General features: G+C 34.1%; 2 protein-coding genes and 1 pseudogene across 2 annotated transcripts; 2 read left to right on the forward strand and 1 right to left on the reverse strand.

Annotated features, from left to right (window-relative positions):
* Positions 1-1,995: 1,995 nt before the first annotated feature.
* On the reverse strand, positions 1,996-7,884 carry LOC111447743 (ubiquitin carboxyl-terminal hydrolase 3). The gene is made up of 6 exons (XM_023087060.1): positions 7,510-7,884; positions 5,839-5,955; positions 4,616-4,714; positions 4,213-4,401; positions 3,344-3,525; positions 1,996-2,766 (listed from the first exon to the last, which is right to left on the reverse strand). The coding sequence occupies exons 1-6, from the start codon at positions 7,624-7,626 to the stop codon at positions 2,361-2,363; spliced, it is 1,110 nt and encodes a 369-aa protein (XP_022942828.1). The 5' UTR covers positions 7,627-7,884; the 3' UTR covers positions 1,996-2,360.
* A 1,624-nt stretch (positions 7,885-9,508) lies between these two features.
* On the forward strand, positions 9,509-11,656 carry LOC111446894 (50S ribosomal protein L29, chloroplastic-like). The gene is made up of 2 exons (XM_023085814.1): positions 9,509-9,931; positions 11,317-11,656. The coding sequence occupies exons 1-2, from the start codon at positions 9,602-9,604 to the stop codon at positions 11,491-11,493; spliced, it is 507 nt and encodes a 168-aa protein (XP_022941582.1). The 5' UTR covers positions 9,509-9,601; the 3' UTR covers positions 11,494-11,656.
* Positions 11,657-12,739: 1,083 nt separating this feature from the next.
* On the forward strand, positions 12,740-15,240 carry LOC111447559 (annotated as a pseudogene).
* Positions 15,241-15,678: the final 438 nt, after the last annotated feature.

Raw genomic sequence — 15,678 nt, forward strand, 5'->3', positions numbered from 1 at the left:
TAAGAAATTATATTTTGTTTTTTTCTTGAAAAAAATACTAATAAATGGGCTATTAAAACCAATAATTTAGTTCTTTGACTTATTACAAAAACAAAATTTAAATAAAACCATAATTAATTAAGGTATTTAATGAGAAATATTAGAAGACCAAAATTATAATAAAAAAATTAGAAAATAGGGTGCGTGGGGGTTGGGCGACAAGTTTTCCCGTGAGATGGAAATAGGGAATAAAGTAGAAGGGGGCATTTTTGGGATTTCACCTCGCTTTTTTAAACAAACAAATCAACGCTCACGGGTTGCCAAACTGTTTCAGGCGTCCCCTAACCTAACCTAACCTTTCTCCGAACCTAACCTTTCTCCGAACCTAACCTTTCTCCGAACCTATGCTCACGGGCACCGGATTTTATTTCTCCAAACCTAACCTTTCTCCGAACCTAAACTCACGGGCACCCGGTTTTATTATTATTATTCTTTTTTAGACCGACAATTTTATTTCCAGCCACGAGGGAAGGGTTTGATTAAGTTTACCCCAAATTATAATTTGATTTATTCAGATCATTTATTATTTTTATTTTTAATAAAAATAAAAGGTTAACTTATATTATAAATTGAATTTTTTTAAAAATCTTAATTAATCTGATAAATTTATCAAGTTTAAATTTTAAATGAAAGTTTTTACTTATGATTTGGTATATTTTTAGCTTTAAATTAAATAGATAATATGAATACAACTTGGTTAGTTCCACGTGTTTCTCAACATAAAAAGGGGGACGAGACTACCTACGAGACCTATCACCCAGTTTTCACAACTTCATTTTCTTCATATGCATGTATCATTATTTTTTTTTTCTACCTATCTTTGACAAAAGCTAGCATACATCTTTTCATAAGCGTTCACATCAATCTCATAGCTAACCTCTATAATTTATATAAAATCATAGCAAGAGTTCATCTTTTTCATTAAACATGTCATGGGCAAGTACATATATTGGTGGTTGCCCGGAATCCTCTGAGTTTTGATAATGAAGAAAGTAAGGCGGCAAACAATTGTACGGAAAAAAGGCAGTGCACACAGCTGCTGCTGCAGACAATTGCCATTTGCATTCAGTTTTCTTCATTTATGTAACTAATAAAGCAAAAGTGTCGCCATTGACAGTTGCTGCAGCAGCTTTGGTGCCAACAATGCTTCAAAATAGGGCACAAACTCAGAAGTAGCTATTTTAAGTCAGCCATTTTGACATTGTTTTATTGTTTTATGAAAGGAGGTCGGTCTACATTGGTCGGGAGAGAGCCACTAAACAAAGGCAGGCTGATGGGGGAGGCTGCAGCTAAACAATTTTGATTAAATCGTTAAGAATCACAACCATAATGCTTTTTGTAAATTACTTAACTCTCTCGGAGTAATATAAACTTTAACTACAGATTCAGTTCACTTTCTCTTGCAGCAAAGATGGTGGGTTTTCTTCGTCTTCCTCTCAATTCTTCACCACAAGCTATAGTTAAAGTCTCTCGTACCACCAGCTTAGCATAGTTAATCAGTTGGTTCTACAGACACTCAAAACCATGGCTTTCGATGTCAGTTCGTAACAAAATCTACATTAACTGACGATTGTACTCGTTGTCGTTAAACACAACTGAAACCTAAAAGACACTACATCAGTAAATTTTAAAAATCATTAAGCACAAAATTGAACATTCAAGAACTATTGGGAATTCAAGAACACAAAAACAGAACTTCAAGACTAAACTTGTAAGTTTGTTGTTTCCATCAAAAGGGATGCAATTTTACCAAGGATCTCTATCCAGGATGAAACAACCCTGTAGTTGCATATTATTTTGTTAAAGAGCTCAATTAATTGTAGATTCAAACCCACGATTGAAAAAAAATAAACCATTAACGGGCTGCAATTTCATGGACACGAAACATATTCTTTGTTCCAGGAAACTGAGATATACTTGGGTAAAATTACATCTACAACTATTCACACTCGTGGATTTGCAATGAGAAATTTCATACATTGTTGTATCAGAATCATACTACGAAGCAGAATCAGAACAGTCTTTCCTCTAAAGCAGCAGTCATAAGACATCATACATTGCTCTCTTTTCACTTATTTGAAGGGGAAAAGAAAAGCTGCCGCCAAACACTATGTATGCCAAACTGGCAACCGACCATGTATACATTTTTCAGTCCATAACAACAATAATATTTCACATCTCTTCCCAATGGTTATATAAAAGGCATAAGGGGGGAAAAAGAAAGGGAAAAAAAAAGTAATAATAACATTAATAAACATGCAAAGCCAAAAAAGCGAGTCATAAATTACCCGACAGCCGATGAAATGGGAATTCCCTATATATCAGCTCTTGTTGCCGGCGCCAATACTCTCGTAGAATAGGATGTACCCATGATCAGTATTGCTAGAATATTCTTGTGCAGATCCAAAGAATGTCTGCACAACAGACTCGTCAATCATTTCCACATTTTCGTCATCAAAAAATAACCAGTGGTTATGGCTTTTCACAAGGCTAACGTAGTGTCCGTGGTTGGGTCCACTTCCAACATGGACCACGACAGCAAACAAAGAGTACTCAGAATCCGCATCCTCCATTGTGTTGCTAAGCTTCAGCTCGAGAGGGAAAACAACTCTGTATAACAGCTTTTTATACCGCCCAAGCTGCTCAATGTATTTAAACCGCTTCAGGTGAATAACAAGGATATGAGGTGGTTTCTTAATCTTCATCCTCTTCTGTGCTTCTTGCAAACTGCACACCAAAATGAGCCCATCTTTCAGCATTCCCTCTTTGGTTTTTATTACTTAATTTTAATTTGTTGTGGGTTGGAAATAATTGTGGAACTGGTTTTCCAATTCCATCCATAACCGTGGGGGGTTAAAGATACTGACTACACTATTATTCACGATCAATATCTACATATGGATCCACGCACACAAACCACTGGTATGGGACATGACGAATCATTAAGTTCCATTCCAGTCCCAACTATTAACATGAGATTATGCTTGCTACTTGGAAGATGGTGGAGACAAAACAAAATAAGAATAAGGCTGATTTCTCAAGAAATAAAAACAATAATAAAAAAAATTCAGCAACCCAACTAAGGCCAGTTTGAAATGACTTTCCAAGTGCTTAAAAGAAGGGTTTTAAGTACTAAAAAGTGTTTTTAAGCACTTGACTTCAATTTCGTAGCTTGGCTAAGATCAAATAGACAGCACACTTGGCTACTTCCAAAATTGCCTTCATAAAGTACATGATATAAATTACAATTCCTAAAGCTAAAAAAGCATCTGGCGGCAAAACAGAATCATGTATAGCAACCTACCTGCAGCACTTGTCGCAGAAAAACTTGTCCTCGGCATTCAATGTCTCAGTGGAACTGAAATTTTTTAAGCAGCTAGTTATTGAACTGTTCTGTTCAATATCAAGGCTCAAGTCAAGAAAAGTTTCATCCCTCGCTGTAACCGTCTCACACCGCAAGCACCTTGTCTCGTTGGTTAGTAAGCCCTGAAAAACAGAATTGCAAGTAACTCTGGCTGCAATTAGAAGTTTTTCATGCATATAACATCGTTACTTCTAAGGCTTGCATACTAATTTGGCATGGTGTGCAAAATAGAGTTCTATTGGAGATGGCCAGGTCTCTGTATTCAAGATCAAGTCCTTAATAGAGTCTGAGGCTTGCGTCAAGAGTACTGATCTTGTCCACATTCCAATAGGCTGTTCCATATTTTGGTCGTAAAGATTTTCATATGACTTATATTTTCTAAAGTGCATCTATTATTAGAAATATCCAGATGGTCGAGTGAACCTGTAAGTAGAGGCTTCTAATTCTCTTGAAGGTCAAAACAAAGTTAGTAATCTTTTTATATTTTCTAAGGGAGGAGTAGGGCTCGAGATAGAGTGGCAGGGTCGTACTAGATGGCCTGTCAGTTCATTAAAAAAAAAAAAACCACGAAAACATGAGTGAGTAATACTCATGATTATATCCAAATAAAGAGCTGCTTTTAACATACTTTTGATGTACTAACTAGCAAGTGAAAGCATGCAAACACAGACACAGGAAGGCTGAAATAACATTCATCTAATTAGTATTTCTCACCAACCATATGCATATTCCATGCCCTATAGCCGAGCAGAAAAGAAAATACAAAGTTGGATAGGGAGCATGTCATCAAAAATGGCTAGCTAAATCACCTGAAAATTTTTATGCACCCAAGTCACCAACGGCTCTTTTTGAGAACCATTTGCCTGGCCAGTCTTAGGACCATTTGCAATTTTTTCAGACGGAGACGAACTTTCTGCATCACTTTTAGTAGCATGTGCCTCTTTCTCCAGTATGTCAACAAGTTCGTTGAGCAAAAAGTTCAAAAATTCATGAGCATCCTACATAAACAGTTGCCAGCTAAGATAAAATAGCAGGGAAGATTTGAACACATTTATTCAAGTACAAAATTGATGTGACCAATATGAATGAAATTTGTATTTTCATAGTGTTATCAAGGAAAGGAAAATGAAGTGAAAGAAAAATATAAAAAATGAATCCATGTTTTGGTAAGAATCAAAGAAGGGACATTCAAAATCAAAATTCAGAACGTACTTGGTGCATATAGCTACGGAAAATCTCATTCTGCTTTTTCAATCTCTGAACAAAGCGCTTTGGAGCAATTACACCAGTTTTTTTCTTTTGTGAACTTATCTGCAATCAGAAGTGAATAAAAGATTATTATATTCCAACCTAACAACAGAAAGAGCTCTTCTTTGAGGTCACGACGTGAAAGATGGATCTCAAAAACTAAATAGGATAAAGATGCCATATATTTCTTTCACTTATTATTGTTTTCCATATTTATTTTATTTATTTTTACCAAGATGAATTTAAGGTTAAAATTGATAGTCATGGGGGCATGAAATGAAATTGCTTTTGGAGTTGGGTTAAACTTTTTTCTGCAATTTTAACCTTAAATTATCTTGGTAAAAATTTATTGGTCTTCTTCATGATATAATGTAGGGGATGACAGAAGCCACATGCATATTTCAAAGAATAAAGATGCCATAGCAGAAGAAAAGAAGGCAAAGTGTCCCTACATTATATCATGAAAAAGACCCCTTAAACTTTATTATTTTGAAAAGGGAACAAACGAATTTTCTTTAAGAACTTTCTCGAAGATTTCATATATGCCGACACGATGGACTTAACTTCGTCAATTTAAATACTCATATAATCTCAGCAATAAAGCTTGTACACAGAGAACCATTAACCTCCTACTCTTGGAGAAGTAAGCAACGTCAACAATTGGCCAGTCTCTATCCCCTCCACAAATTCATGCACATTACATTGAGTAGCGCTGAGGCCAGATCCCCCAAGCCACTTTGTTTTCCTTACTTATTTGTTTAAGGCTATTAACCTCCTACTATTTGCTTCTATAAGCAAATGTAGTTAAAGAAATACCATACTAGCGATTTTTTTAGTAAAATAGGGTTATGGTTTTGAAATTGTATTTCCGTACAAATTCTTGATTATCCCTTGTAGTATGTTCATAATGTCCTGGAACGAGCAGAAAAGTGCTTCAAGAAGAAGTTAATTGGCAATAAAGAAAATATATGTTATAAAATTCTTCAGATGTAATCATTAGTATGCTCTACAAATCAACATCTTCTATGCTAGGTTTAGATTTTTAAAGTCTCTATTAAATAATTTCTGCAAACATGAACAATAAAGCTACAGCAAAGCAGAAACAGCACAAATCCTGTCAGGCAAGAACAAGCAAGCAATGAACCCAAGTAAAACACGCATTGCTTTCTTTTCCTCCCCCAAATTACCTGGGTGAACAAATCTGCCAAGCATGTTAGAAGATTTTCTTCCGCATCTCCACTACTTTTGTTATTTGAGTAATAATCTAACAACTGCTCCCGGAAAGGAACACAAAAATACAGTGCCTGCATATAAAAGAAAAATGGTGCGTGGGATATCATTAAAAATTTCGGAATTATTAGATAAATCAAAGAAAATATCAAGCTGGATATTTAGCAGATGCTTTCATAACTGGTTCTAAACAAAATATCTCTAGGACCTTGAAAAAATTTACATCGACATGGATCTATCATCAACCTGAGCAAAGATGATACAGATAATAAAAGAACCTAAAGTATTATTTGACATTTCAGTAAAATAATGGAAAACTCATAGCAGTCGTGAACTTAAATACCATCTTCAGTTAAGACTCCTAGAATCCCATTATTAGATAAACTTCTGAATAAATAAACATGTTCTTTTAAAATTGTATACTTTCCACTTTGAACATGCTGACATTTGAATAATTGAATTCATACAACTCACAAGTTAACAGCATGATATTAAATCACATCACGCATAAAACAAAAAGAGAGTAAAATAAAATAAAATAAAAATATTGCATCCATATATTTTCAACTAAAAGTAGTGTTGCTCATCCAGGAAGGTGATTTGTTTAATACATGAATAATCATTTACAAGATAAGCCAAGAGGGACATACCCCCGTAAATTTAAGGGATAAAATTGCTTACTAAAAAGGAACAAAAAAGCAAGAGTTATAATACAACTCTGAAAGGGCCAACAACAGATACCCATTCAATACATCTAAAGGAGAGCAAAAAAAATTGTGTTGGAAAAAGTAAAAGGCAACCATGTTTATAAGACAATCAAAACATGAAATGAAGAATCAACGTCTCACATTAGACTAATTGAGTCTATCCAATTGTAAACACATTGAACAACACAAGCATGCTGCAGGCAAATGTTTTCTTTCTTTATTTATTTTTCACATGAAACCAAGAACGTCATAGATTTCAAGAAATTGGAAAAGAACCAAACCCCAAACCAAGGTATCTACATGCGTATAAGTAAAGTGCATTTCGTAAAACATATATAAACGAAATGAGATGAAGTGGTACTCATGATATGTTTAAAATAATACAGAATTTTAAAAAGATAAAGAAGCAATCAACCAATGCATGATAGAGGATTTCAGTATCGTTTCTGTTTGTTCCCTAATACTGAAAATATGCTAAGAGGCAAGAGAGTCGTTCCCCAAAACAATTAACAAGTAATTTCACGAGGAAAAGTTGAACGAAAACCTTACCCTGACGACTAAGAACCTGTAATCCTACTTTTAGGTTAAAATAGTCTCTCGCAATGGAAACCAGAAGTTAGAAATCCAATTACTTGAATGATAAAGAATGTCAACGCCACGATCATTTTTTAATCAAAATGAATAATGAACGAAACCAACGAAAACGAATACAGAAATGGCTATGAAATCCAATCATAATCCAACGAAGAAATCCATCGACCGCCACTTTAGCAATTAAAGACCAAACAAACGCACGCAACAAATGCACCAATAAATAAACAAAACCCTAGCAAAAAAGAAAAAAACCAACGAAGATCCTCGGAAAAAGACAAATTAAAATCCAGCGAGAAGCATGATGCATCCCACAAACAAAGAGCAAACCTGCAAGACGCTGTTACAGTAACAAGTATTGCCAAAATTTTCAAGGCCGAAGTAGCGCTCGCCTTCAGGAAACTGGTCACCGAGAGCCTTCTCGAGCTTGGAGCCCGTAGCACCCATTCGCGTGTCGAAATCAAAGAATCAAACACCAACTCAGATCTTAATCAAGAAATTGCTCTCCATATAAAAAGAAAATCAGAAAACTCTCCCAATTGAAAGGTTCCTGGCTTCCGTAGTCGGAATCTCTAGGGTTTTGGGGAGCGTGATTGAGTTGAGTTGCGTCGAATTTCTGGTTGCAGAGAGTGAAGGAAGATGGGAGGAGGGTTTGTGTGGAAGCACGAAGAATGGAGACGAAGGAAATGAGAGGAGGTCTGGTATGGTATTAAACGTCGATGGCTTCTCAAAACCGGAGTGCAACATTTAGATGCCACGTGGATCCAACTAAACTCCAACAATCAAAAATTCAATCCCCTTTTCTCATTCACTTTCCGCTTTCCCTTTTAAATTTTTTTCGTTTAATTTCATTTTACTTCTTACTAAATATTTTAATAAATTTTTTTAAAAAAAAAAATTATCATTGTTAGTTTAAAAAAAAAATTAATTTTCAAAATGTCTTATTTTTTAATAAAAATTTATTATTCCTATTTTTTTTAATTTAGATACAAAAATAAATCAGGATATGATTAATTTCGAATATTTTTTATTTTTTAAATAAAATAATATTTTGAAATTTGAACATTATCTTTAAAAAAATTATAGTTGAATTTTGATTTGGTCGGTTGATAATAATTTTTTTTAATTAAAGGGTTATAGTTTATATGTTGACGGCTACGTTTAAATATTGGTCCAAAGGGAATTAAAGTCAATGTTTGTTTCCAGTGGAGTACATTAAATTGGATACAAATTATTATTTTTGAAATTAAATCAGCTTGACATCAAAATTTATAAACCAATTTTCATTTGATTTCATTTTTATAATACTTTCTCGTCAGTGAGTTTTTATCTCTTGTAACAATTATATAAATTACTTTTTTAGTTATTTGTATAACCTAATTTTATTTTGAAATAAAATATTAATCTAAAAGGTACCGATTTACTATATAAACTTTAATTATATTGAAATATTATGTAGATTGTCTAAAGTTTAGTAGGAAGCTTATTTGTAATGAAAAAATTAAACTAATTGATACGTTGTCACTTATAACTTAAGGAGGAAGGTACATATCATTAATTTGGGATCAATTATAAATTAACAAGTGTCTCAAGTTAAATTTAAAGATAAAAGTTGGTGAATCCCAAATAATGTATCACTCGTATTTATCAAAGTCATTTAATCGAATAATTGGTAAATTGGCGTTAAATAAATGACAATTTTATCCAAAATTCAAGAATTAGGTTCAAAATCAAGGGAATCTAAATTTTGATAGTCTTAACTTAAATATAGTCAAGCTGGAGTCTGTGAAAATCTATGAAATAAAGGAGAAGATGACAGAATTGTGAGAGAGAAATTGGGAGGAGGTCAGAAAATTGAATTAGTCTCTAAAATTAATTTATTTATTGAAAATGTATGTTTAGTACCGTTAATTATGTGATTTTGTTAATAAGTATGCATAATTGAGTTAGGCACGTGAAAATAGTAATTTAGTGATAACGAAGTGGCGTTTAGGGGTAAAAGAGACTTTTTAGGTCAAATTTAACCAATATTTTATCATTAGACGACATAATTTACAAGTGAAAAACAGAATATGTTCAAAAAGTTAATTTAATTAGTATAATAAATATAAAAATGAATAGAATTTTGTATTTAATAAAAATGTAAATTTCTGAAATTGTCAAATAGGCATTTAAGTTAAGTAAATAAATAAAGATTGCCCAATTTTCCGATTTTAGGTTTAGTAAATATAAACTTCTCAAAATTATGTGTGGACAGTGAAGGGTATTTCTGTAAATGGGGTGGACTGGAAAGGGCAAAAAAGGCATGAAAAATAATAAAAGAAAGGGCGAGAGCTTATCTTCATCTTGAATAGCGCTGGGCTTCTTCTTCGAACAAAAGCGCTGTGCTGTGACTGAGCGAAACCACACACTGACGGTGAAGATGATAAACCTTTCAATTGCTTCGCCTTCGAGCGTTTCGTTCCCTTCTAAATTTCTTAGCTCGACCTCCAAATCCTCCTTCAATGGCCGTCAAATCCGGTTCCCATTTTCGTTTCGCGTTCCTCCTAAAACAGCATCTACCGGAGGCCGCAATTCGTCGGTGGTAATGATGGCGAAGAGGGAGGAGGAGTTGAAGGAAATCAGAACGAAAACTACTGAGGAAATAAACGAAGAGGTCATCGATCTTAAGGGTGAACTTCTTATGCTTCGGCTTCAGAAATCAGCTCGCAATGAGTTTAAGTCCAGCGAATTCCGCCGCATGCGCAAACGGGTAATTTTCTCCCTTATTGATAGATTCTTAATCAACTTTGAGTTCTATTATAATGTGGCTTTTTTGTTCGTCTTTAATTTATAATCTATGCGAAGTATATTTTAAGTCGTACAGTCTCCCATTCTCCACATTTCTGCTTATTTTGTGCTAAATTTAATGGTCGGCTTGAAATTTTGGCTCATTTGTTTCCAATGGGGTTTTGTAGCTGTTGAATCTAAGATTATTGCCTATTATTTGCCGCCAAAATGAAAGACGAGTAGCAAATTAACGTATGAAAAGTAAAAAGAAAAAAGAACCTCGAACGATATGTTTCACCATGTTGGGAAAAGCTTAGAGAAGCTGCATTTGAAGGAAATAGAAAAACCAATGCAATTAGGGGGCCAGTTAGAGCTGCTCTGCAACTTAGAAATTCAATTAGAATCAAGAAAGGTAATCGAAATTGGGATTTCTGGGCATTAAAAACTTCGCATTCGACTAGTATTAACTCCAAATTTTGTATACGTTTAGCACCTGTCTTCAAAAAAACTCTTCAATGTCTTCCTGCTAACATTTTATCTAAGATTCCCAAAATTCCGGAAGCATGAATGAGCCTATAAATGTGGAAATGACAATTCCATAGAAGATGTTATTTGATAAACTAAACCTATTCTGATCACGAAGCATCACAATGTTGAATGTATAGAGAGAGCCATTTGCATTTGAACAATATGTAGCCTTCTCATGACTTTTGTATCAAAGTTCTTCCTGCTTAGTGCATTACATGGATGTCGGAATTGTTTGCTGGGCCTCTCACTGTAATATGCTTGTTCTATTTGTAAGACTTGCCATTCTCATAGTTTCGTCGTGACGAGTCTGAGGATTTAGGAAGCGAACTCTTTTCATTTATAGTTGAATTCCACACCTTCATGATAAGTTTAGATGCTCATAGTTACCCTCTTAAGGGTTGGTTCTGGATTCCAACTCGACAACTTACCGCTTAAAATCCTTCCTTACCGTCTAGCCTGCTCGAAAATTGGTAGTGTGGATCATGAATATGGGAGTGGGGCTTGATGATCAATATAGTATTGCAGAGATCGATTAATATATTTGCTGATGCAGGACAGTTTGGAAGTTTATATAGTATATGGGTCCTGTCTCCTTCTTGTTATTCTTTATCTCCACACACTTTCGGTTTTGCGACATTGTCGCTATACATCCATTTTTCTTCTTTTTCTCCTCTTTCTCCAAGTTATCAATCTTTTAACCTTGAACTCGTGGTTGGAATATATGCCTTAACTAATTGAGCTATGCTTAATTTGGGAGCTATACATCGAATATTTGGACTTAGCCCAACAATTTTGGTTTTGTTTCTCTTATACATCCATGAAACTTGGAGTTTTGTGCAGATTGCTCGGATGCTAACCGTGAAACGTGAAAGAGAGATTGAAGAGGGAGTGGGCAAAAGGCTGTCAAGAAAGCTAGACAGAAAGTGGAAGAGAAGTATTGTGGTCAGACCACCTCCATCTTTGAAGAAGTTGCGAGAGGAAGAAGCAGCCGCTGAAGAAGCTGAGAAATCTGCTTGATCCAATCAGATATACTCTCAACCAATATTGTGGCTTTATGAGTTTCTGATTTTTTTTTTTATTTTCCCGAAAAATTCTTATGTTGTACTTAGCTTATGCATAAATGGGAACATATTTTGAATAATTCTAATCTTCAAATTGAAAATTCTATTACTTATTCTTAGTTGATTCAAGAGATTGTGGGAAACTCCCATGAAGCATATTTTTTTATTAAGAAGCCTTGCTAATGTTTTTGTCAAGGGTAGTTTAGTCTAAAAATGGTTCGTTATGCTAAAAATTAAGAAACAGTTGTAACGACTATTTAATTATAGTCATTTTATTTGATCTTAGACTCAATTATCACATGACCCGATTTGATGGGGCTGGCCTTGTGAACGAAGTCACGTGGTATTATTTGGACTCATCAATATTTATATTTATATTTTAATTTAGGAATCCTTATAATTAGTCCAAAAATTAATAGCATGCAAGTTTTAATTACAACCTTTTTAAAAGTAAAAAAGTAATTAAAATTTTCTTTGTTCGGTAAATCTATAAAGTTTTTTTTTTCTCATTAATTTCAAAATAATTTTTTTTTCAAATTATTTAATCACTTACTTCTCATTTTAGCTGATTTGGAGGCATTGATATTCATACTTGCGTGTGACATAGTGGTGCGCTCAATTCATCCTTCTATTGACAAATCTCCTTATCAACGAAGACGATCACTGACATGAATCACAATAATAATATATTTTTTTAGTAATTAGTCCGTGATATAATAATTTAAGCAATTGATTTTTTGTTTTTAATGATTAATATTTCAATTAAAAATTTAAATATTTTATACCAAACTCATGTAAAAAATAATTTAAAAATAAATACAATTTTTTTTAAAAAAAAAAAACTTAAAAGCCAAAATTAAATGATCCTCGGACTTAAATTCTTTTTATTTTCAATTTTTAAAAATGGTCGTTTTATTTTTATCCATTATTTATAAAGAGATTCTTTTTTTGGGGTCAAAATATTTAAATTTTTGGTTAATTTTTTTATAAAAGGAATTAGTTCTAAAAAAATAGCTTGAATTTTTAAAATAATAAAAAAAAGTGCTCCACTCTTTCCCGCGTTCGAAGGTTGGAGATGATGTGGCAATGAATTCCATGACTATATTATGGATAATGAATTCCATCGCTCAAATCCATTTCCATTCAAATCTGATTGTCACACTCTCAAAGTTTCAGAGCACAATCAAGGAGGGTTAGTGGCAATGGCGACCATCAATGTTCCGCAGCACGTTCCTTCTCCTACGGAAGACTGATCAGCTTCGCAAAGCTTTCCAAGGTCTCCAATTCTAATCGTTTTCAGATCGATTTGATTTTCTTTAGTTTTTTGTTTCTCATTCGAGTCAATGTTTGAGGATCGAGGTTTTATTGCATCTTGATTGTTGATTGTGAAGCTTTGTTGAGTCTGATCAAATTTTGTGTTCGTTTTTTGGTAAGTGATCTACGTTATCGTCGTTAATCGAAATGAAGGTATGTCGATTCCATTTTCTGATCCGCTGGAGATCATGATTGCGATCTTTCTGTTTTTTGAACTTTTAGCTTGATCGGGTTCCTGTTTGGTTGGTGCTTGATCTATATTTGTTCTATTTTTCTATTAGTCCTTAGATGCTTCAAAATGCAGTAGTTACTTCAGACAGAATCGTGTAGTTGCTACTCTTTTGATTCTGCCGCCTGTAGTGGTTAATGGCTCTAAAATCTTCGTTTGGATATCCGGCATTGTCTGGTTATCGTTCTGTTGACTAACTTTATCAAACGTGTAGGATGGGGAACGAACGAGGGTTTGATCATATCCATTTTGGCCCACAGAAATGAAGCTCAAAGAAGTTTAATTCGGAAAACCTATGCTGAGACATATGGTGACGATCTTCTTAAAGAACTAGACAAGGAACTTTCTAGTGATTTTGAGGCAAGATTTTGTTGCGTATTGCAACTCTCAAAATTTGCTAATGCCTGGATTGAAATGTGGTTTTTGTGCAAAAGAACAAGAGAATTTTTCAGAATTTTATCCACCCCTTTCTATTTTCATGAATTTTGTTGAGCATCATACAGCGAATTGTACTTTTGTGGACATTGGAACCTGCAGACCGTGATGCATTAATGGTGAATGAAGCAACGAAATGGTTGACCGCAAACAATTTAGTTATTGTGGAAATAGCTTGCACTCGAACATCACTTCAACTATTCAAGGTGAGGCAGGCCTATCATGCCCGTTTCAAGAAATCTCTTGAAGAAGATGTCGCATATCATACATCTGGAGATATCCGCCAGGTAACAGCAATAGTTTTTGAAACATTTAAGCAATATCAGCCAACATGTGTAATTCAATGGGGGCTTACTAAACTTAGAGATTGACCCAAGAAAATGCTTGAGATGAATAATATTTCCTAGCTATAATTGTAGACCTAATTCCAATTTTTATGCAGCTTTTGGTCCCCTTGATTAGCTCACTCCGATACGAGGGAGATGAGGTGAATAAGACCTTAGCAAAATCAGAGGCCAAAGTACTCCATGAGAAGATAGCAAAGAAGGAATACAATCATGACGACCTAGTTAGAATTCTGACGACAAGGAGCAAAGCACAATTACTTGCAACATTTAATCAGTACAATAACGAGTATGGCAATGCCATCAACAAGGTACATTTGTACACATTTGCTATAAGCACAACCATTTCAAGATTTGAGTATTATTTTTTGCTTTCCACCATTTGCTTTCAAGTAAAAACCCTGCATTTCCTGAGATTACTTTAGATTCATGCATCACCTGACGAGAAGATTAAAGGCTTTTCTTAAAATTTGAAACAGTATATTACCTCTAACTAGAAATGCTATGGGGAAGTACAAGAAATATTATACACAATTCTCATTGTGGTGGCACCAGTTCGTTCTTCATTCTTAAATGTTCGGCTACCTTTAGCCAATCTAAAAAAAATGACAATATATACTGAACCATTTTTTTCATACAATTACCATTTCTCAAATTTACATAAATTATTGAGTATGATTCAAATTTCATCGAAACATAATAATAATTTATACATAATGTACCATACAGTTGAAGGTTGCTAAGTGACATGAACCTGCTTATTTTCAGGATTTGAAGGCTGATCCCAAGGACGAGTACCTGAAGTTACTGAGAACAACCATCAAATCTTTGACCTTCCCAGAAAGATACTTCGCAAAAATCCTTAGGTTGGCAATCAACAAGTTGGGGACGGACGAATGGGCTCTTGCCAGGGTCATTGCTTCTCGAGCTGAAATTGATTTGAAGCACATCAAAGAGGAATTTTATCGTAGGAACAGCATTCCTCTGGATCGTGCCATTGCCGATGACACTTCTGGAGACTTCGAGAGAATGCTACTTGAGCTGATTGGACATGGTGATGCCTGATGTGTACTCCTCTTCTTCAGGAAAGGTACTTTGCTTTAAAGGCATTGATTTAGATTCGCATCAAAGATGTCTCTTTGTTTGCTTTAACTTTGAATATGGAGAACAAGTGGCATCTACATTATGTAGGATTTGGGCATGGCGACGCTAAATAACTGGTTTTGTCCTCATCTTGGTGTCTTTTCCTGTGTACTCCCTTGGATTTTCTTCTTGTATTGTGTATTATCAACGGAGGTTTTGTTGAAACAATAGTTGTATAAATAAGTGATGCTTGAATACCTTCAAGTTTAAACACGAATAAATGTCTTTATATCTTACACATTTTTAGGTGTTTTTTTTATTTATTTTATTGAGATATTGAAAGAACAATTCTGAAATAAGAAATCTATTGGAAAACAGTGGCACTCAAGTTTACTTGTCTTAGTCAATAACATGACACCATTGCATGAAAAACGAATACAAGTAAGAACTTGCGTGATGATTCACTAAAATTATGACCATTTCATGATACAACATTGCATCATTATTAACCAAATAATTCGAAGTGGTTGTCATAATCTTGCTATCAATGATAACATTAATCATTAAATACACGGTAAAAAGGTATCATTCATATTTACAACCAAATATAAAATCACGACTTAATAGTTTATCCAAGAAAGTACCAATCATAAACTTGATAACTAGTCTCATCCCCCGAAAAAAAAAAAAAAAAAAAAAAAAAACTACACAAGAAAATAATTCAAATTTCGAAGTT

This window comes from Cucurbita moschata, unplaced genomic scaffold, assembly GCF_002738365.1.
Source record: "Cucurbita moschata cultivar Rifu unplaced genomic scaffold, Cmos_1.0 Cmo_Scf00009, whole genome shotgun sequence".
Classification (NCBI taxonomy): domain Eukaryota; kingdom Viridiplantae; phylum Streptophyta; class Magnoliopsida; order Cucurbitales; family Cucurbitaceae; genus Cucurbita; species Cucurbita moschata.